The sequence below is a fragment of the Spea bombifrons genome, chromosome 2, assembly GCF_027358695.1.
Source record: "Spea bombifrons isolate aSpeBom1 chromosome 2, aSpeBom1.2.pri, whole genome shotgun sequence".
Lineage (NCBI taxonomy): Eukaryota > Metazoa > Chordata > Amphibia > Anura > Pelobatidae > Spea > Spea bombifrons.
The window spans coordinates 1,892,305-1,913,834 of record NC_071088.1 but is presented as its reverse complement, the minus strand read 5'-3'; the positions used below and the strand labels follow the sequence as shown (position 1 = coordinate 1,913,834).

Here is a 21,530-nt window from a genome sequence, read left to right as displayed (position 1 = left end):
CCGGAGCGCCCATCCATTCATGCGCATTAACCCCCGCCGCCAAGCGTGAGCAGGGCATCTAGAGGCAGGTTCTGGCACGCACCAGAGGAGCCACCAGCCACAGAACTGGGCAAAAAGGCAACAAAGGCGCATTTGACCCACCAATGTCTGAGGGGCAGGAGAGCAAAGCCGCGGCAGGGGCGCTTGTATGGGTACTGGATCCTTGGATACAGAGCAACGCAAGACAAGACATGGATTTATTAAAGGATTTATTTGGATCTTTAGCACCAACAGACCCGTTTACATCGGTACAGTTCATGACATTAACCATTTGAACGCCAGACTTATTACACCCCCCCCCACCAATGCAAGTCATGATCACAGCATCTGCCCCACAACCCCCCCTCAAGCTTGGGAAGGCTACCGGCTGAGGATTATAGGAGTTCTAGCAGCATTACATGACTGGTCAGTCACCCATAGCAACAACCCCACAGGGGCCATCAACACCCACATTAATGCAACTCAGAGGCAGCAATATGAATGCCCCCCCCCAGGTATGAAGCACCTGCCAGCCCTTAATGGGTTAAATTAGGAGCTGCATTGCTGGAATGGATAGATTGTTAACCCACTGAGTGCCAAAAGTTTTACACCCTGAAGGCACCGAGATGACACTAAAGCCACATGGTGACAAAGGCAGTATATTCCGGAACCCCCCCGCCCCCCCACGTGCTCTCTGTAACCTGATCAGACCCTTTAAATAATAATAATGTCTGCACCACAAGCCTGTCATTCCCCCGATACCAGATCCCTGCATAAAGCCAAAAAATAAAAAAAAAAAAACCCTGAGGACTCGGCCCGAAACCCATCGCTGCGAGGGGCCGGCGCCAACTACTCCTTCGAAAGCAAAAACATAAAAAGTCCCCAAAAACCTCATTCAAAAACCAACATAAATATCACATCTGCCTGTCCACAAAACCACTGAGACAGCCCGCGCCGCCGCACTCTAAACAAACACTTTATACTCTACTTCCATACTGACATTTTTTATATTTTTTTCCATACAACAAAAATTCACATTTTGCTTTTCATTTTTCATAGTTTTATATATTTTTTTCCTTCATTTTTTGTTTTTTTCTTCTCCAGAGCCTTTAAAGTCACGTTGAACCAACTCACTCGGCAGCCAATCAGCTTCACTCCGGGACCGGAGGCTGCGTCTTATCAAGGAGGGTTTTTAAAAAGAGACCCGTCGTACCTGTGCACCCCCCCCCCCCCGCAGGGGCCCCCACCGTCTCTTCATAGTTTTTTATTTTTATTAATTTTTTTTTTTTATGTATTTTTTTTCCAGAAATATATTCCATATCGCCTCGTGCCCACAAAAAAGATTCCATGCCTGGAACCGGTCAAAATTATCTCTACCGAGCCAAGTATCCCATAAATTAAAGCGTGGGGAGGAAAAAAAAAAAAAAATAAAAATTCCCCAAGGAGTCAGGCCGACCAAGAAAAAAAAAAGTTACCAAAAACCCGTTCTTTGAGAGGTCAGTCTTTGGGAAAGATGGCGTCTAACTACACGGCAGCCATGTTGGGTAGGACTGACTGTAGGGAGCGCTGGGGTTGGCGATGTAGTAGTTGCTGAAGTTGGCGTCGCTGACGTACGGGGCGGGCTGGTAGTAACACGTGACGTTGGTGGCGTTGGGGATGATGTTCTGCTCGGCGAGCACGCGGAGGGCGAGCAGCGAGATGAGGTTGAGGGTCTGGCGGCGCTCGTGCCCCATGAGACACACGGTGCTCTCGTTGACCACCTTGCGCAGGATCATGAGGTAGTCGTACTTGCTCTTCTCCTCGCCCATGAAGTGGTTCTGCAGGTAGGACTCCAGCTTGCGCTGCTGCTCGAAGATGTCCGAGAAGTCTATGAAGAAGCGCGAGCACATGTAGCGCTCCAGGGACTTGATCTGCTCCTTGTCGGCCGGCTTGAAGTCTCGCACGAGGAGGTTGCTGTACTTCATGAGGCCTCCGCCTCGGATCTCCTCGGGGTTCTTCGTGGCGATCTGTTTGTTCTGTAGGTGACCCAAGGCGGCCTCGAAGTCGCCGTACATGCTCTCCCCGATGACCGTCGGGTGGAAGTGCTCCGACATGGGGTTCTCGGAGCAGTCGTGGTAGAAGAGCAGCGAGTCCAGGATTATCTGGAAGGAGTCGACGCTGAACTCGAACTGCCGGCGGATGGAGTTGACGAACTTCAGCTCGATGTTCCGGCCGTCCTTGTTGGTCAGCGAGATGAGGCTCCAGCGGTCGGCGTCCGTGAAGACCTTCACCAGCTTCTGGACGTAGGCCTCCTTGAGCGTCACGGGGCTGATCTTCTCCTTGTTGACCCCGTCGGGCAGGAAGTTCAGGAGGGAGCCGATCACCACGTCTTTGACTCTCTGGAACTCCGCCTCGGAGGACAAGCTGACCCCAAAAATGAGGTCCAGATCCTTGTAGCCGAGGCCGTTGTCTTTGACCAGGACGTGGCTGGCCGCCGAGCCGTTGAGACGGACGTCCCGCACTTTGACGCCGGCTTCCTCCAGTTTGCTGCGCACCATCTGCACGATGTCCTTCAGCGTGATCTTCAGGGTGGGGAAGTTGCCCCGGCCGTGGATGGGGACCACCTCGGTGAGGAAGCTGTTCAGGCGGCTGACTTGTTCCCAGGTCAGGACGCTGCAGGCTTTGGACGCGCCGGCGCTCTCTTTATCTGCCATATCAGCGATTGGTTCACTTTGGAATATCTGAAGGAGAGAAGAGAGTCGTTAGCGAGGAAGAGAGACGGCGGCGAAATAAACAGAAAAACAAACTACGGGCCAGGCCAGGGGCCGACAGCCTACGGGCCCTCCAGCCGCTGTGGCCCCCAAAGCCTTGGCATTCGGTAAATGTTTTTATGATATGGGAAGTAGAAGGAGAAGAGCACGCGGAGCGCTGAGTAATCCTAGAGGTTAAAGTCTCTCCCTGGAGTCGGGACACTGTATCAACTAAACTCTGCCCTTCCAGCAGGGAACACATACCGGGAGGGGGCATTTCATTCATACACGCACCGGGTAGGGGTTCTCGATTCCTCTTTGTAACGGAAAGCGCATGTTCCAGAAATCTGTGCGTATTTCAGATTTGCCGGGCAGTCCGGGGGGCACCAGTCAGTAATTGCTGCAATCCAATTGGCTGCTTTGACCCAATCGGAAAGCAGTTTAAAGGATTAGCACGGTTTTCACTTCTACCGGGAAGAAGAGTTCTAGACGGTAACTGGTGGGGCGCGCAGATTCCGTGCCGCTTGGTACCGGCGGATCCATCAGCGTGGAACAGGGAAACCCTCGGGGTAACAAAACATCCAGAGGGCAACCAGGGGCAACTCCCAGCTACACGAAGCAGCAGTCTGAGCAGGTCCGAGTCAGCAGCAGGTCACCCGGGAACACGCAGCGCCCGCCAGCCACGCAGACTGCCCCGAGGAGGGCAATTAACCCAGGTTCTTGGGCGACGTCAGTGCTGGGGCACAGGGGCCCGCTGTCCGCTAACAGATTAGAGAGCGCAAGCTGGCAGGGGCCCCGACACCAGGACTGCCGCCCGAGATGCCAACCATATGCTTCAGCGAGGGAGCAGCGCGGGCATCAAAGGGTTACTGGCATCTGCAGCGCCTGACGTTTATCTACCGCTGCAGGAGGAGAGCCCCGGGAGCTGACACTCTAAAAACAAAACTACCAATAACGCCAACATAGTAACGGCAGCCGCTCCTCCTGCATGGATCAGCCGTTCCTAGATTGTCAGCTCCTGCGCAAACGACCCTCACCTTTCCCAGTTATGTTGTACAGCGCTGTGGCGTATGATGGCGATATATATAAATCAGGAGGATTATATATCAGCCCCGGCCCTTTGCAGGAGACGCGCGGGGGGGGGGTTGCCGGTCCCTGGCAGGAAGCTGCCCCCCCCCCCCGTTAGTGATACGGCTCAGAGAGTTTCCACTTGATACGCGGTATCAGAATTCCAAATGGCAGTTTCACATCAGACCCCCCCCCAACTGAAGGCTAAGCAGGGAGGGGGGCAGCGGCATATGGGTTTAACCCGTTAAGCACACAGCAGGAGCAGCATCCGGCAGACAGATCTTATTAACCCTTTGCCGGTCAATTAGCCAAGTAAGGAGCATTTACAGGGATTAATACATTTCTAGTTACCCAGATACCCCACAGGGCTCAGGGGGCAGCTGCCACGGACCGGTTACCAGGGGGCATGGGCGAGCGCTTCCCTGTCCCAAAACCAAGTCCCGCTACAGCAGCTGTTCCCAGCAAAAAAGAGGTTAACGTGTACGGCACGCAGCCCTAAAGGGTAAATATAGCGCGGTGACGCAGAAGCAAGTCCCGGGACCCCAAACACGGCACAGGGAACACGCAACGGGCATGCCGTGTAACATACACGTCGGGGGGGGGATGGGGAAAGAGGTATCGGGGCAATTTATATTCATAGCTTTACTGTTAACAGCAGAGCCAGCAAAGGCGACCGGGGCAATAATCTGCGAAACGGAATGAAAAGGTTAAAAAAAAAAAAAAAAAAAAAAAATCATAAGGGCAGATAAATAGACAGGCGACTGTTCTGGGAGCTTTAAAGAGTAGTCCAAACCAGTCCATGCCTCCCAGCGAATAAGCCAGAGCCCTGGGGGTTACTTTCTGTAGGCAGGGGGGGGTGGGGGGGTAATGTTTACTTTCAGGCACCCGCTCCGGTCTTATCTGCTCCTGAAACCGGACTCAGCACCGAGAGCGACAGGTGCATCTGTTAGAGTCATTTTACCACCTCCCCGGGGAGGCTGCACACTGATATTTGGGAAACTTAAGGCCAGCCTGAGGTTAACACTTTTTAACCCTTCCCATACCAAGCCTCACTAAGCCAGAACAGACTCAGATGGAACACATTCAGGGGCAAAGAAGCAGTGTTGTGACCATAGCAACCAACCGATTCACCCCCACAGCTGGTTTGGGTTCTTGGTAGATTGCCCCATACACTAACTAACAGACTAACAGCAGCGAACTACCCCAGCGAGGGGCAGACCGTTTTAGGAGAGAAAGAAACGGATTAAAAGTTCATGAAGCAGAACCAGCCGACCCCCGGGGACACCCCACAGCTGGTTAACCCCTGAGCGCGAGGTCATCCCCGGGGGGGGGCACCCCACCATCTGGGTTATAGCTAGATTCCAGTGAAAAGTGTTAGACGAGGAGCAGTCACCACGGCAACCAGAGGCATGCCCCCCCGTAGACTGCAGGGGAACTATTGCGCACCCATAAGAGGAATGATTAACCCGTTGGTCACCAGCAGAGTCAGACTACTACGGAGGGACTCACAGGTCACAGAACCCCACAAACACATTGCCCCGGGGGGGCCACTACAACCATGAACCCCTTAACCCCGCCAGCGCTCACTCACCTAGCAAAAAAAAGCTCTCAATCCTTCCAGTCCCTCCACTGACTGACTGACAGCTCTGCCACCTGCGGCCGCCTTATATATCACCTCACCGCTCACTGCAAGAGATCCCTCCGCCATCACTGCGACCCTTAATCAAGCGCGGCCAGGCCTGAGCCCCCGGGGAGAGTGCCTGCACCGGGCCTCCCCACCGGAAACACCGCTCCAGTGCCTTCCGGACCGGGGGAAACATCCCCAAACACCGGACTATTTCCTACTATACAACTCATCTCCCTGCGCTGTCCGCGGAGAGTTCCAAGTAGTTTTGATTGGTCCTGGGATAAATGGTTGTTAAGCAACGAGTAAACAGTAGGCGGGCCTTATGAATGGGCGCTTGATTTAAATCACCCGCAGTTCCATCAGCCAATCGATAATCATAATCAATAACCCCCCCTGTTATTATCCCTGAAATCTTTAGGGTTTATATGAAGGCTAGTGGGAGGGCCGCCTCTCTGTCTGGTTAATGTTACGGAATCTTTAGGATGGGCTCCGGGGTCCCTTTATCTCTCTGCCTAGGCCTGGCTTTCTAACCCCTGGGATTCCTACCCCCCACTCCAGACATTTCCACCGAGACCTCCGGCCTTGGGGTCCGAAATGGCCACCTGTCAGCATTGCGCCTGAAAAACTCCTATCATGTCTTGATAACTCTTCTGGCACTTGTCCCCCTTCCAATTTTCTGGCCTTGCGTGACGGCTCCGACAGAATGTCACAGAATGTCACACGATGCCGCTCCACCTTATTCTGCCCATACCTCACCCCTTGGACAGGGCAATTATATACTGCATAGACCCCAACGCGCACCAAGATCAGCAAAGCTACCGCTCATTGCGGGTTTCATGATCCACATGTCCTGATTATGGAAGACCTTTTATCTAATACCCCTTTAAGCCATTTTACCCCACCAGAAATGAGTGGCCAGATCCATTAACCTGGGATTGGTTATACTGGCCGGAGAGTATATAATATATAATATGAGGAATATACAGGGATATAACGGGTTATAAGGACGGGATTAGTTATACGGCCGGAGAGTATATAATATATAATATGAGGAATATACAGGGATATATAACGGGTTATAAGGACGGGATTAGTTATACGGCCGGAGAGTATATAATATATAATATGAGGAATATACAGGATATAACGGGTTATAAGGACGGGATTAGTTATACGGGGGGAGAGTATATAATATATAATATGAGGAATATACAGGATATAACGGGTTATAAGGACGGGATTAGTTATACGGCCGGAGAGTATATAATATATAATATGAGGAATATACAGGATATAACGGGTTATAAGGACGGGATTAGTTATACGGCCGGAGAGTATATAATATATAATATGGGGAATATACAGGATATAACGGGTTATAAGGACCGGATTAGTTATACGGCCGGAGAGTATATAATATATAATATGAGGAATATACAGGGATATAACGGGTTATAAGGACGGGATTAGTTATACGGCCGGAGAGTATATAATATATAATATGAGGAATATACAGGGATATAACGGGTTATAAGGACGGGATTAGATATACGGCCGGAGAGTATATAATATATAATATGAGGAATATACAGGGATATAACGGGTTATAAGGACGGGATTAGTTATACGGCCGGAGAGTATATAATATATAATATGGGGAATATACAGGATATAACGGGTTATAAGGACGGGATTAGTTATACGGCCGGAGAGTATATAATATATAATATGAGGAATATACAGGGATATAACGGGTTATAAGGATGGGATTAGTTATACGGGATGGAGAGTATATAATATATAATATGGGGAATATACAGGATATAACGGGTTATAAGGACGGGATTAGTTATACGGCCGGAGAGTATATAATATGGGGAATATACAGGATATAACGGGTTATAAGGACGGGATTAGTTATACGGCCGGAGAGTATATAATATATAATATGAGGAATATACAGGGATATAACGGGTTATAAGGACGGGATTAGTTATATGGCCGGAGAGTATATAATATATAATATGAGGAATATACAGGGATATAACGGGTTATAAGGATGGGATTTGTTATACGGCCGGAGAGTATATAATATATAATATGAGGAATATACAGGATATAACGGGTTATAAGGACGGGATTAGTTATACGGGGGGAGAGTATATAATATATAATATGAGGAATATACAGGATATAACGGGTTATAAGGACGGGATTAGTTATACGTGGGGAGAGTATATAATATATAATATGAGGAATATCCAGGATATAACGGGTTATAAGGACGGGATTAGTTATACGGCCGGAGAGTATATAATATATAATATGAGGAATATACAGGATATAACGGGTTATAAGGACGGGATTAGTTATACGGCCGGAGAGTATATAATATATAATATGAGGAATATACAGGGATATAACGGGTTATAAGGACGGGATTAGATATACGGCCGGAGAGTATATAATATATAATATGAGGAATATACAGGGATATAACGGGTTATAAGGATGGGATTAGTTATACGGCCGGAGAGTATATAATATATAATATGAGGAATATACAGGATATAACGGGTTATAAGGACGGGATTAGTTATACAGGGGGAGAGTATATAATATATAATATGAGGAATATACAGGATATAACGGGTTATAAGGACGGGATTAGTTATACGGGGAGAGTATATAATATATAATATGAGGAATATCCAGGATATAACGGGTTATAAGGACAGGATTAGTTATACGGCTGGAGAGTATATAATATATAATATGAGGAATATACAGGGATATAACGGGTTATAAGGACGGGATTAGTTATACGGCCGGAGAGTATATAATATATAATATGAGGAATATACAGGGATATAACGGGTTATAAGGACGGGATTAGTTATACGGCCGGAGAGTATATAATATATAATATGAGGAATATACAGGCATATAACGGGTTATAAGGACGGGATTAGTTATACGGCCGGAGAGTATATAATATATAATATGAGGAATATACAGGGATATAACAGGTTATAAGGACGGGATTAGTTATACGGGGGGAGAGTGTATAATATATAATATGAGGAATATACAGGATATAACGGGTTATAAGGACGGGATTAGTTATACGGGGGAGAGTATATAATATATAATATGAGGAATATACAGGGATATAACAGGTTATAAGGACGGGATTAGTTATACGGATGGAGAGTATATAATATATAATATGAGGAATATACAGGATATAACGGGTTATAAGGATGGGATTAGTTATACGGCCGGAGAGTATATAATATATAATATGAGGAATATACAGGAATATAACGGGTTATAAGGACGGGATTAGTTATACGGCCGGAGAGTATATAATATATAATATGAGGAATATACAGGATATAACGGGTTATAAGGACGGGATTAGTTATACGGCCGGAGAGTATATAATATATAATATGAGGAATATACAGGGATATACCGGGTTATAAGGACGGGATTAGTTATATGGTCGGAGAGTATATAATATATAATATGAGGAATATACAGGGATATAACGGGTTATAAGGACGGGATTAGTTATACGGAGGGAGAGTATATAATATATAATATGGGGAATATACAGGATATAACGGGTTATAAAGACGGGATTAGTTATACGGCCGGAGAGTATATAATATATAATATGAGGAATATACAGGATATTACGGGTTATAAGGACGGGATTAGTTATACGGGATGGAGAGTATATAATTTATAATATGAGGAATATACAGGGATATAACGGGTTATAAGGACGGGATTAGTTATACGGCCGGAGAGTATATAATATATAATATGAGGAATATACAGGGATATAACGGGTTATATGGACGGGATTAGTTATACGGCCGGAGAGTATATAATATATAATATGAGGAATATACAGGATATAACGGGTTATAAGGACGGGATTAGTTATACGGCCGGAGAGTATATAATATGAGGAATATACAGGATATAACGGGTTATAAGGACAGGATTAGTTATACGGGGGGGAGAGTATATAATATATAATATGAGGAATATACAGGATATAACGGGTTATAAGGATGGGATTAGTTATACGGCCGGAGAGTATATAATATATAATATGAGGAATATACAGGATATAACGGGTTATAAGGACGGGATTAGTTATACGGCCGCAGAGTATATAATATATAATATGAGGAATATACAGGATATAACGGGTTATAAGGATGGGATTAGTTATACGGGTCAGAGAGTATATAATATATAATATGAGGAATATACAGGATATAACGGGTTATAAGGACGGGATTAGTTATACGGGGGGAGAGTATATAATATATAATATGAGGAATATACAGGATATAACGGGTTATAAGGATGGGATTAGTTATACGGCCGGAGAGTATATAATATATAATATGAGGAATATACAGGGATATAACGGGTTATAAGGACGGGATTAGTTATACGGCCGGAGAGTATATAATATATAATATGAGGAATATACAGGATATAACGGGTTATAAGAACGGGATTAGTTATACGGCCGCAGAGTATATAATATATAATATGAGGAATTTCACTTGCTGATCACGTGGTTTATGAAGAAGCAACCAACAGGAAAAAATATACAGCAGATAATTTATGTTTAATTTCCTGGAATTTTCATTTCTTTGTAATTTTTAATGATTTTCTCTGGTTTTGGGACTAAAGTCAGCCCCGAGTCAGAAATTGGTTGCGAATGTTCAGAACAGATCAAATCTTTCTCGGCCCTCACGGCCATAAGTAGTAAATATAATAGAAACTAAACAGTCGCAGGTAGTTTGCCGGAGTACGAAGTTGACAGACAGCTGGTACCAGTGCAGCCCAGTAACGGCTCCGTTCTCCCCCAGTGGAGGGACAGATGCAGGTTTTACCCCCCGTTGCAGATGAATCTTCGGATGAGGCCCTCTGTCTGTCATTGGGCTGCGGCGTATACTTTATACAGTTACATGAAGGAATAAAGGAGATGGAGGGAGGGGAGCGCATGTTCTTCGCAGAGGGTATCGGGAGGGGAAGAGGCGTAAAAGACCAGCAACATCCCTTCCGGTACCGAGATTCTCTTCTGGGCCCAGCGCAGACCGCGTTCGACAATTCCAGAAACAGATGTGAGTGAAGACCCGGCATCGGCACGCAGCGCCCGGCTGCAACAACCCCACCCCCCCAGCACACAGCGCCCGCCAGCACCTACCCCCCCCCCGGCACACAGCGCCCAGCAGCCTGGAGATAAATTAACGCAAAATAAAATCCAGCTTTATTAAAGTACTTGAAGTGACAGACAGGGCCGCCGGGGACAGCACAGGAAACGCACCCCCAAAAACTACACTCCTGACACGGCTGCTCCATCGCACGGCCGTCCGCATCACGTGCCGAGCGCAAACACCCGCTGTATTCACTAAACTGCTAGATCACGGGAGAGCTCACTGCGCGTTATGGAGGGGCGACGCTGGCCCCTGCATAATGTATAGCTGACTCAGTGAAATGCCCTGCATAATGTATAGTTAAATCAGCGAGCCCGACCTGTATAATGTATAGATAAATCAGTGAGCCAGCCCCCGTAAAATGTATAGTTAATGCAGTTTCAGTTCACATTATGAAGGACCATGAGATTAGCTCCAGCTGTAGGATGGATGACCTGATTTAAAGCAAATGTATTATTTAAACAGCCCCCCGGTTTGAAGTACACATTATGCAGGGCCAGCCCTCCTCTTCTAAAGAGAAACGTGGGCTCTGCCTTTATTACGCAAAGTGTATCCGGGGGGCTTCGCTCTCGTCAGCTCCCAGGTCAGTGAATGAACCCTTAATATATAGAATTACCAACCGACACCCCCCCCCGGGGAGATCTGCCGCCCTCTGCTGGCCACTCAGTAACACACAAGGGCTCCTTTTAGTCCAGGACGGGATGCCGCGGGGTAGGAGGACGAGCGTGGAGACCGCTCCGTCAGGAGTGCGCTCGGTGCTGTGTAACCACTAACCCATTATTACAGAGGTCGGGAGTTACTGGAGGACAAAGTGATAACGGGTGACTGATTGAGTGAAAGCCTGAGAACCCACCGCTGCTCCGAGGACCCCCACTCCGCACCGGGGTGGGGTACAGGGAATGGGAGCCTGCGGAGGGCGCGGGGCTCCGCCCTCACTCCCTGCCCCCCAACAGTAAATAAACGTAAAATAAGATAAAAGAACATCAATGTAATCACCGTCTGCTACATGATAATTCAACTTTGATCCGAAACCCCAGAAGTAGGAAATATAGAAGAACATTCTCATCGGGATAAAAAGGCGGAAGGAGCGGCTCCTCCGTGACAAAGGCCCGGGCCAAACGTGGGACTCGGGTGGAAAAGGTTCATGCGCGGTTCCAGCTCGCCGCCGTGATCCAGGCCGCGTCGCTCTAAATCTGACGCCGTTCCCGGGAACGGCCAGAAAGTGAAGTCATTGGAGAAGCGGACATTCGCTCAGCGGCGCGCAGGGACGGTCTATCAGCCTTTGGTTACGTGAAGATCTGCAGATCATTTTGCCAACAAGTTCCAAAAGAGCCCTTCGGGTGTCTGAAACCCCCCAGAGAGTGAGTTTTACAATCTCCCCCCCAATGCTGTCACCAGTCCCACCGCGGTGGCCCCCTCGTACCGGCACCAGCTCCCCGTTTGGTCAGTGAACGAGCCCCTCGGTTGTCTCCGCTAGTCGGCCATGCTGGTCGGTCGCCGCTAGCAAACCAGGGTGACTTAAAATAAAAGGAAATGGAATTGTGGCCCCCGGGAGAGGCTTTCTGTCCCAGTCTGAACGTGCGTGAAAAAGCCCCGCGGGCCCTCAGTGGTCCCAGGAAACGGTCCCTGCGCCAGCGGCCCTATCGCACCACGTGACTCCCGGGAAGAGTGCTGTTGGCCAGGCGGATGACCGGCAGCGGGTGAGCTTCTGTATTGAACACCCAGTTGTCTAACGGCAAAAGGTCATCGCTGGAGAAGAGGAGATACAGATACCTGCGGGGAGAAGAGCGGGGAGAGCATGAGCCGGCGAGCCACCGACAACCGCGCCACCGCCAACCGCCGGCGCTGAACCCGGAATTCTGCTACAAGTTACAGGAGCGAGCGCTTAGTTTTTTAGGTCAGATATAAGGGTTCCCCTTTAAAAAGCAAACAAACTTTATGTCCTGATCGTTCCCCAATAACATACGATCCGATCCGATTATCAATCCATAGGGTACGGCTAGAATATTTCTATACGTTTAATCATTATACGTAGCAGACGGGGGGGCTGCGCGCGGGGGACTCACTTGAGGGTCTCCGCGAGGAAGAAGCTCTGCTGCACGTCGTCGAAAGCTGGCACAGAGGAGTACACGTCTTTCACCCCCGAGAAGCCCCCACTAACGCGGCAGTACTTGTCAATGGCCTGCGGGGGGAGACAGAGCACCGGTCAGAGTTACGAGCGCGTTGTAATTGGCACACAGGTCTCGCTCCGATCCTTTTTAATGAATGACTTGGAAGAAGGAGCTGGAAGCGAGGCCTCGATTATTGCCGACGACGCAGAATTACGTCAATAAACCGGACGAGACGTCATTTCTTGGGTAAGAAACACAAACGCTAATAATACGCTAAATGCTTGCGTGTCGGGTGAATCGTCTGCGCAACGGGCTTTGGGTCTCGTCGACAAGAGACCGCTGTGCACAACCCCAGGCAGCTGCTGCTAAAGCAAGCCAGAGGTCGTCATGTAATGAAAGGGGATGAGATCCGAACATCGCTTTGCCTCTTTATAAGTCGCAGGTAAGAGCGGATCTGGAATTTGCGGTGCAGTTTGTAGTACAACAACAACAACAACAACAAAAAAAAGAAAAGACATTATGGAAATAGAAAGGGTCGAGGGGTCTAGAGAAGGGCAACAAAACCGATGAAAGGAACGGGAAATTTCCTCTATGAAGAGAGGTGTAAACGGGAAATGTTATCTCTGGAGGAACGGAGTCTTCGTGGGGATATGAGGAACATTTATAAGTAGGTGCAAAAAGCTCTCTATCAGTGGTATCTTCCAGACAACGGGGGGGGGGGCGAGGGGCGTCACATAAGATTGGAGGAAAGGAGATTTCGTCCTCAACATAGAGAAGGCGATTACATCGTGGAAGACGCCACCAGAGGTAGTTTGGGCCAAACCAATAAATTCGAACTTTTGGATGTTTGTCTGGATATGAAATGCACAGGAGGGGGCGATCACGAGTAATCCGGGGGGGGGGGAGTCCGAGTGACTCAGAGAGAAGGACATTACTCTCAGGGGTTTTAGTAACCAAAGGATGTAACGATGAGACTCAAAGCCGAGGATCACCTAACCCCAGGTGCTCAGTTACCTGCCCCGACGGGTTTGAAGGGCAGATGGCTAGGGCGTTGGTGCGAGCCCCGGAACCTGCATCGCACTCACCTGAGCTGCCTCCCAGCCCCAGAGCCGGTATTTGGGGTCGTGGGTGAAGCGCCACATGTACCAGTACGTCTCGATCACCTCCGGCCGCAGGATGTAATACTTCTCATTCTGGCGTACGGCTACAGCCTCGGCACCGCCGTCAAACTTAAACGCCTCCGGGCCCAGCTTCAGCACTGCAAGGGTTAATAATGGAGGACGGGGGTATAAATGGGACGAGGACGGGAAAGACGCACACGGAACACAGAAAATAAAGTTAACGAGGAAACGCACATCGGACACAATGTCAAGAAGAGGAGAATAACACGGAGAAAGAGAAATGACCCCAGAGCGGCGGCAGTCGGGGGTGGGGGGTATTTGTTGGGGGTCGGACTCGTCCTTCGCTCACCCGTTCGGTCGTAGGACTCGTGGCACGTGTGTGCGATCTCCGCGCCCAGCTGTAAGTAGTGCCCGGCCTTGTCTCCCGGGGAGCCGTCAGCGCCCAGAGCCAGCATCCCGCCGGCGAAACAGGTGAGGTGGCCCATCTTCCTCTCCAGGTGGCCGTTCTTCCACTCGCCGATGAACGTCAGGCCGCCGTTCGACTTGCGGATTAAGTGCTTCTCGATGGCCTGTTGGGGAAGATCAGGAATCACAAGCGAGACCCACAGAGAGCCCATCGCAAGCGTCTTTAACCCTTCTATCTCACCACCTCCCGGGGGCCGGGGTATTAATGAGCGAGTGGCAGGTAATTAAAGCTGCTGTCCCATCTACTCTGCTGATATGAATACTTTGGTACATGGAGCGCAGTCACGCGCCGCGCCACTCACTTCGATGGAGTTGTCGTACATATCGCGAGCCTCCACGTCCGTCCGGTCCGACACCAGCCAGGCTTTCAGGAGGTATTCGTAAAAACTGTCTCCCAAGCCCCCGACAGACGTGTGATCTGCGAGGGTTAAAACAGATGGAGGGCAGAGGGTGTCAGACCAGGGTAGCAGGCGGCACGATGGGGTGCTCTGCAGCCAGGGGGCATTATCCATTACCCCGCTATACCCCGGATTATAACCCCCACCGGTACTTACGCTGCCCCCAGCGCCCCGTCCGCGGGTTCAAGTAGTTGGGGTAGAGCCCGTTGGGCCGGTCCATCTTCTGCAGGAGTTTTCGGATGTGCATGACCTGCAAGACACCATGAGTGAGGCCCAGCTGCAAACAGAGCTGCCCCCCGTGGACCCCACAACTACCCCCAGCCTCGCACCTTGTTGTAGTAGACGGGATTGCCGGTCAGGTAGGTGAGATGCACAAACTCCAGGTGCAGGGTCCCGAACTCCGCCAGGATGCTGCTGCCCGCCGATGCCCAGCCCCAGTTCCTGCCAACGCCGCTGCGGAGAGACATATTTCAGCATGCGCGACGTCCCAGAGGAGTTACCAGCCCCAGGGCTAGCGACGCCCTCCGAACACCAGCCGCCGTGCAGGTACTGCCCATTAACCATCAAGCAGCTGGAGCAGGGGGAAGCCCCGGGCAGAGGGTGCCGTCTCCAGGAGTTATTAGGCGTGAAGACAATGGGGACCTTCTTCCCGGATCCAGCCGGAGGGAGTTCCTCATCTGTTTAACGCGTCGCGTGTGGAGCGATCAGCAGACTCTTACCTTTTCAGGTTCACCATGGCCCACGGGATGCCCGTCGGGGTGTTGAACGCGGGGAGCAGTTTCTCCGCCAGCAGCACCGCCTTGTTCTTAAACACCTGCGAGAAATAAAGTGTCCCGTCAACAAGGAAGCCTCCTTAATACCCTATCCGGGGCATCTGTACCACACAGCACCCCCCAGCGCATGCACTCCCGGGCACAGGCGCCAATCAGGCCATCAGCACCACGACCCCCCCCAGCCCTCGCCTTGGCAGCTCTTACCTCCTGCCCCGACAGATAATACGCCGCCAGCAGGCCTCCGATAAAGCGGATATTCACCTCGAAAACAGACACCTCGGAGTTCTGCAAAACAGACACAAAGGGGTTAAGGAGCAAAGGGGTCCACGGGCCGGCGGAAAAGGCGGGGGGGTCCACGGGCCAGCGGAAAGACAGGACTAGGGGAGGGGGGGTCCACGGGCCGGCGGAAAGGCAGGACAGGGGGGGGGGGTCCATGGGCCGGCGGGGGGGTGTACCGGCAGACTCACCACGCTGAATTCCAGGTTGTTTTGCACCCACTCCTGCCCATCTCTGAATTCATCCAGCAGGCCCATGATGTAGAGCGTGTCCAGCGCGTCCACGATGGTCGCCCCCATCTGCGAATTGCCTGCGGGACACAGAAAGACGTTAAAAGACAGCTGAGCTCTCCGGCTGTCACCCGACTACAAAGCCCATCATGCTCAGCCTGCCCGTGATTGGCTGGCAGTCATAGGAGTTTCATGTTATCAAGAACCAGAGGAACGCCTATTACCTCGGAAGCAAAGTCCGAAGGATGAAAGGGTTAATGGGCGATGTTCATCGGCCCTGCGAGGCAACGACAGAAGGTAAGGGGCCGGCAGGACAGATGTTCGGCCGAGCCGATAAACAGATTGGCCGCGCAAACGAGATTAGAGCGCAAGCTTCGAATCCTCTTACTGCAACTGGACGGCGCGGGAAATCCTCTCACCGGCAGCGGGGGTCTGTCTGACGGAGGGGCGACCGGTACCACACGTATATAACGGACAACTCCCACAACACTCAGCAACTCGTATCCCCAGCATAAAGGACGGACATTACTGGCACCCAGATACCTCACTGCGGGGGGGGGCTCAGACTGCCCTTTAATTCCACGTAACGGGGGCCCCGCGGGTTTGCAGCGTTCTGCCCCTCGCTGCCCCTCCCACACGTACCGAATATGTTGGTGGAGTGGCCCTTCCTGGCAATGGGTTTCAGCTCGTTGTGGCCCCAGCCGTACTGGCGGTAATTATCCCAGGCGTGTTTCATCATCTGTAAGGAAAGACGATCACGTTACACGGACACGCCGACGCGCACGCACTCTCCGCTTTCTCCATCACTACTCACAGCCAGCCGGCAGCCACTCGCCGGGCCCCGCTACGAAGAAAAGCTTTGCATTGCCGTTAGAGCTGCGGGCGGCTGGCGCAGGCACAAGGCATCTCTCTCCAGAGGGAGAGACGAGTCAGGAGGGGGCAGGAACGGCAGCGAGGAAGGAGCAGGCACGGGGAGGAATAGGCTGTGCGAGTGAATGAAAGCGGCGCAGGGGCAGAATGCACAGCCGGGGATGCAGGCGCCTGCGTGGAATACCTCTTTAATTTTGTCCCGTTTCTGGCGGACGTCGGGGTCCCCGGGGTCCCCGCTCTTGAGCTCCGGGAAGTTGGGGACGGGGGCGAGCGGCAGGGGCTGCGAGTCCTTCTTCTTCAGCTCGTCCATCAGCTTGTTCTTCTCGGTCTGGATCTCTGCCCGGATCTCCTCGCGGGATTTCTTCAGCTTCTCCTTGGCCTCCTCCAGCGCCCGCTCGTGGTCGGCCCGGATCTTATTCCTCAGCTGCTCCTCTTCCTCCCTGTGGGGAGGAAAAAGTAAAGGGTTTTGTCGGGGTCCGGATGTAATTAATCCTCACAGCCAATCAGCAGAGAATCCCCCCAGGAGCATCACCGGCTCGGAACGATGACCTGCCCCCGCTGCGCATGTCGCCGTGTCAGCCACAAGTAACAGCCGCGCCGAGGAGGGAGGTACACAGACACCGGGGCCAAAGAGGGGCCACACGCGGGACCCCCGTCATTATTATTGTTATTTACGAGGAAAGCTTGGAAACTTCACAGCCACGGCAGGCGACATCCTCGGGGCGTTCGCTGTATCAGATATAAAAGTATTAAATACCCCCCCGGAGGTTATAATGGGGGCCACAAGAGATTAAAGACAAAGAATTCTCACGGTCAGAAGAGTCACCGGACCAGACAACGGGCGAGAGAGTGATGTCTATCCCGCGCATGTTTAATCCCCCTCACTGTAATACCCTCTACCACTTCTGCTAGGAGGCTGCTCCACTTATCTACTACCCTCTCAGTAGAGTAAAACTTCCCTACGTGACGTGTAAAGCCGGCCCTCATCGGCCCATTTACTGAAAAAAGGCCCAGAGAACCCAATGATCTAGCGCCACACATCAGTTCTCGGCCCTCCCCGGGGGGCCAATCGGCCAGCGGTATTATTGTTACTATTTATTGTGGTATATAACGCCATCGCGAGGTGCCAACTCGTCGGGTGCCCCATTACCGTCAGGTGACCCGGGCCGCGAGGATTAGAGCTCCTGTATTCCCCCGTAACCGGATCCTCCCGAGACACGCGTGCTTCACCCTGCCGGTGACATGCGAGAGACACGCAGCGGAGTGCGCTATACAGCCCTTACTACAGAGAAACTTCACCCTGCAACCCCCGACGCTCGCTTTAGTGAATAAAGCCCTTTCTGAATATTATGGAGCGAGACGCTCGGTGCAATGCAACTAAGCCGCAAAGCAATACCTGGCTGAGGGACTGCAGGGTATAACCGCAGGACACACTGGATGTATGAGCCAGCCAGAGCGCCGGATTAAAGCGGGGATCATCATCACGGGGTATATTTCACACTGTTTGGGGGGCTTTTATTGGGGGTGAAACAATCCAAACACCTCGTTGGCCACTGATTGCTGCGGTCAATAATTAACCCCTTATCCGCCAGGCAAAGTCGTCGACCCGGGTGCCGGCTACCAAAACTCATTTCATGCGTCATCACTACCTGCCCCAACCCCCCCCCACCGGGATCTGCAGGATTATTCCTCCCCACTAAATCATCTCTCGCCATTTGTTATGTTGCTGATTGGAGATATTCGGCTGCCAGAACCAAAGGGCTTCATCGATAAGGGGGGCAGGAGCCGCAGGTTATACTGCCCCCCCCAACGCAGCCCCATTAACACCCTCAGTGCCGGAATGCACACACCGGATATCAGCACGTTAACCTCTAGAAACCCGGGATCAGGCTTTTACCAAACGCCGGGTGGATCCTGACTCGTGAGTCAGAGACCTGCGTGGCGCAAGCAGAGGGAGCGGGAAAACACCCCGGATATGACTCCACCCAATGTATGTAAATGTAACAGCCACGCCCACAAGACACGCTTCCATCACCCAATCCCATGCTTCCATCCCAGGACACACGGGGCCCTCAGGAGCCACCATCGCTGCCAGGAACGTTGCATAAAGCGTAATAAGGCTAGATTGTAAGCTCACGTGCCGGGTGCTCAGCTCCTGCTGTATCTGTCTGTAAATGTTCTCTTGTTATGTATTTGTTATCCTCCCAGTACTGTACAGCGCCACGGACTAGGTCAGCGCTTAACGACAACAACAACAACAACAACAACAACAAAGCGCGGAGCCGGCTGACGTCAGAGATATTCATTCAGCGGCCGACGCGACAGAACCGGCCCTCGGAGCGACTCCGACGGACTGACTGAACTCCAATACTCTGTACACCGACTGCACACAACCCATACATCCGGCCAGCCCCCCCACGACCAGCACATCCCACCAGCCCCCCCAACACGACCCACACATCCCACCTGCCCCCCCAACACATCCCACCTGCCCCCCCAACACATCCCATACATCCAACTTCCTACATGCTGCCGACACGACCCATACATCCCGCCAGCCCCCCCAACCTATACATCCCGCCAGCCCCCCCAACCTATACATCCCGCCAGCCCCCCCCAATCTATACATCCCCGCCAGCCCCCCCAACCTATACATCCTAACCTCCCGCCAGCACGACCCATACATCCTAACCTATACATGCTGCCGCCACGACCTATACATCCTAACCTATACATGCTGCCGCCACGACCCATACATCCTAACCTATACATGCTGCCGCCACGACCCATAAAGCCTAACCTATACATGCTGCCGCCACGACCCATACATCCTAACCTATACATGCTGCCGCCACGACCCATACATCCTAACCTATACATGCTGCCGCCACGACCCATATAGCCTAACCTATACATGCTGCCGCCACGACCCATAAAGCCTAACCTATACATGCTGCCGCCACGACCTATACATCCTAACCTATACATGCTGCCGCCACGACCTATACATCCTAACCTATACATGCTGCCGGCAGCCGAAATGAAAAACATTTCATCCGCTTTAAGTTTGTAAAGGCGTGCAGACAACAACGTGACAACGTAAGCCCACCGGTTGCTATGGTGATAAAACTACTTTTCAAACTTTTCCTCCTGTCGTACAACACCGCAGAACCTGACGGCGATATATAAATCAGTGCGTTAATACCCCGAGAACGCAGTCACCGCTCTCACCGCACACGACGTGACATCACTATAAAGTAACATTCCCTCCACCCCCCCCAAGCCGGTGCCCTCCCCCCGCCGGAGCAGGGTTTCCACGGCGATTACCTGTGGCGGTGCTGGTCGTGGCCCTGTCCGTGGATGAGGAAGCCGGCCGAGTTCTTGTCCCCCTTGTCGGAGTCTATGTGAGGGATGAGCACGTCCTCCAGGCCCAGGTCGAAGCGCTTGTGTTTGGACGAGTCGGGGAGGAAGAAGAAGGCGCCGAAGCACAGAGTGATGAAGGCACTGAGGATGAGGAGCAGGATGAACTTCTCGGACAGCCTCAGCGTGGCCCTGTGGTGGGGGATCGAGGAGGTCCCCAGGTTGAGGGCAGGGATCCGCCGCCCAGAAAGGGGGAGCAGAGCTGGGGTGGTCATTGTTATTGTCGGCGTCTTCTCCCAGGAAGGGGTTAATCCACGCGGCGTCAGGTTATACCAAACGTACAATGCATCGAGGGCCCCGTCCTCACACCGGGGGCTGTCTCAGCGCTGTCACCATGCGCGCTCTCGGGCTGGAGCTCCTGACGCCTCGGTGCCTCCGGTCAGCGAACCCGGCAGGTCAGACCAAGACGATGACGGCTTCACCGGCCCACCACAGAGCGCCGGCACCCGAGTACCTGGCGAGAGAGAGCGAAGCGGTGAGCGGGGAGAAGAGGGAGAGACGGGTGCGGGGTGAGTGAGGTGATGGAGGGGGTCGCAGTGAGGGTCTCGGCGAGTGAAGGGGTCGGTGTCAGGTATGAGGTGAGGGAGCGTAGGGCGGCCGGCAAGTGGAGGGGGTGCCAGCGCCAGCTAGAAGGATAGGGGGGAGTGGAGGGTGCCAGGCGAGGGGTGGACAGTAAAGGGGTGGGGGAGTCTCGGTGCAGGGTACACAGTGGGTGGGGGGCGAGGTTGCCAGGTACACGGTAAGGGTGGAAGTGTACACGGTGTGGCAGGGGGTGGGCCCGGTACACGGTAAGGGGTGTACACAGTGTGACGTGGGTGTAGGCCCGGTAAACGGTAAGGGTGGGAGTTTGGGCCCGGTACACGGTAAGGGTGGGAGTGTGGGCCCGGTACACGGTAAGGGAGGTAGGATATACACAAGGACGGTGAGCAGTACCCAGCTTGTTCCCCGGGGCTCACGAGAATCGAGGCAGGTTTGAGGCCATAACCGACGATGCCCTCTGCGGCGAGGGTGCTTGGTTCCCCCACGGGTGGAGCTGGATGAGCTCCGTGGCCGGTCTCCGGTGCCTCGTGCGCCTGTCCCGCTCCACCTCCGGCTCTAGCTGCACATCAGACGGTGATCGTTACCGGCGCCATCTTGACCGGGAGGGCGGGGCTAGGAGGGGCTGCCATGGA

The 21,530-nt window shown here is 52.0% G+C and overlaps 2 protein-coding genes and 1 long non-coding RNA gene across 3 annotated transcripts; all 3 read right to left on the bottom strand.

Annotated features, from left to right (window-relative positions):
• Positions 1-1,512: 1,512 nt before the first annotated feature.
• TENT5C (terminal nucleotidyltransferase 5C) lies at positions 1,513-2,734 on the bottom strand. The gene has a single exon (XM_053456930.1). The coding sequence runs from the start codon at positions 2,709-2,711 to the stop codon at positions 1,539-1,541; it is 1,173 nt and encodes a 390-aa protein (XP_053312905.1). The 5' UTR covers positions 2,712-2,734; the 3' UTR covers positions 1,513-1,538.
• A 7,990-nt stretch (positions 2,735-10,724) lies between these two features.
• Positions 10,725-11,318, bottom strand: LOC128474320 (uncharacterized). The gene is made up of 2 exons (XR_008346339.1): positions 11,014-11,318; positions 10,725-10,979 (listed from the first exon to the last, which is right to left on the bottom strand). It is a non-coding gene; the product is annotated as an uncharacterized LOC128474320 (long non-coding RNA).
• Positions 11,319-12,138: 820 nt separating this feature from the next.
• MAN1A2 (mannosidase alpha class 1A member 2) lies at positions 12,139-20,573 on the bottom strand. Its single transcript, XM_053456554.1, has 13 exons — positions 20,266-20,573; positions 17,123-17,378; positions 16,711-16,807; positions 16,030-16,148; positions 15,767-15,847; positions 15,509-15,603; positions 15,119-15,242; positions 14,946-15,039; positions 14,694-14,809; positions 14,276-14,495; positions 13,891-14,063; positions 12,761-12,876; positions 12,139-12,467 (listed from the first exon to the last, which is right to left on the bottom strand). Exons 1-13 carry the CDS (start codon positions 20,571-20,573, stop codon positions 12,335-12,337), a joined length of 1,932 nt encoding a protein of 643 aa, XP_053312529.1. The 3' UTR covers positions 12,139-12,334.
• Positions 20,574-21,530: the final 957 nt, after the last annotated feature.

Coding starts and splice junctions, on each gene's coding strand:
- TENT5C (XM_053456930.1), bottom strand. CDS start 2,711: ATGGCAGATAAAGAGAGCGCCGGCGCGTCCAAAGCCTGCAGCGTCCTG.
- MAN1A2 (XM_053456554.1), bottom strand. CDS start 20,573: ATGACCACCCCAGCTCTGCTCCCCCTTTCTGGGCGGCGGATCCCTGCC. Junction 14,496..14,693: donor TGTACGACAACTCCATCGAA/GTGAGTGGCGCG, acceptor CTTCCCCAACAG/GCCATCGAGAAGCACTTAAT. Junction 12,468..12,760: donor TTCCTCGCGGAGACCCTCAA/GTGAGTCCCCCG, acceptor TTCTCCCCGCAG/GTATCTGTATCTCCTCTTCT.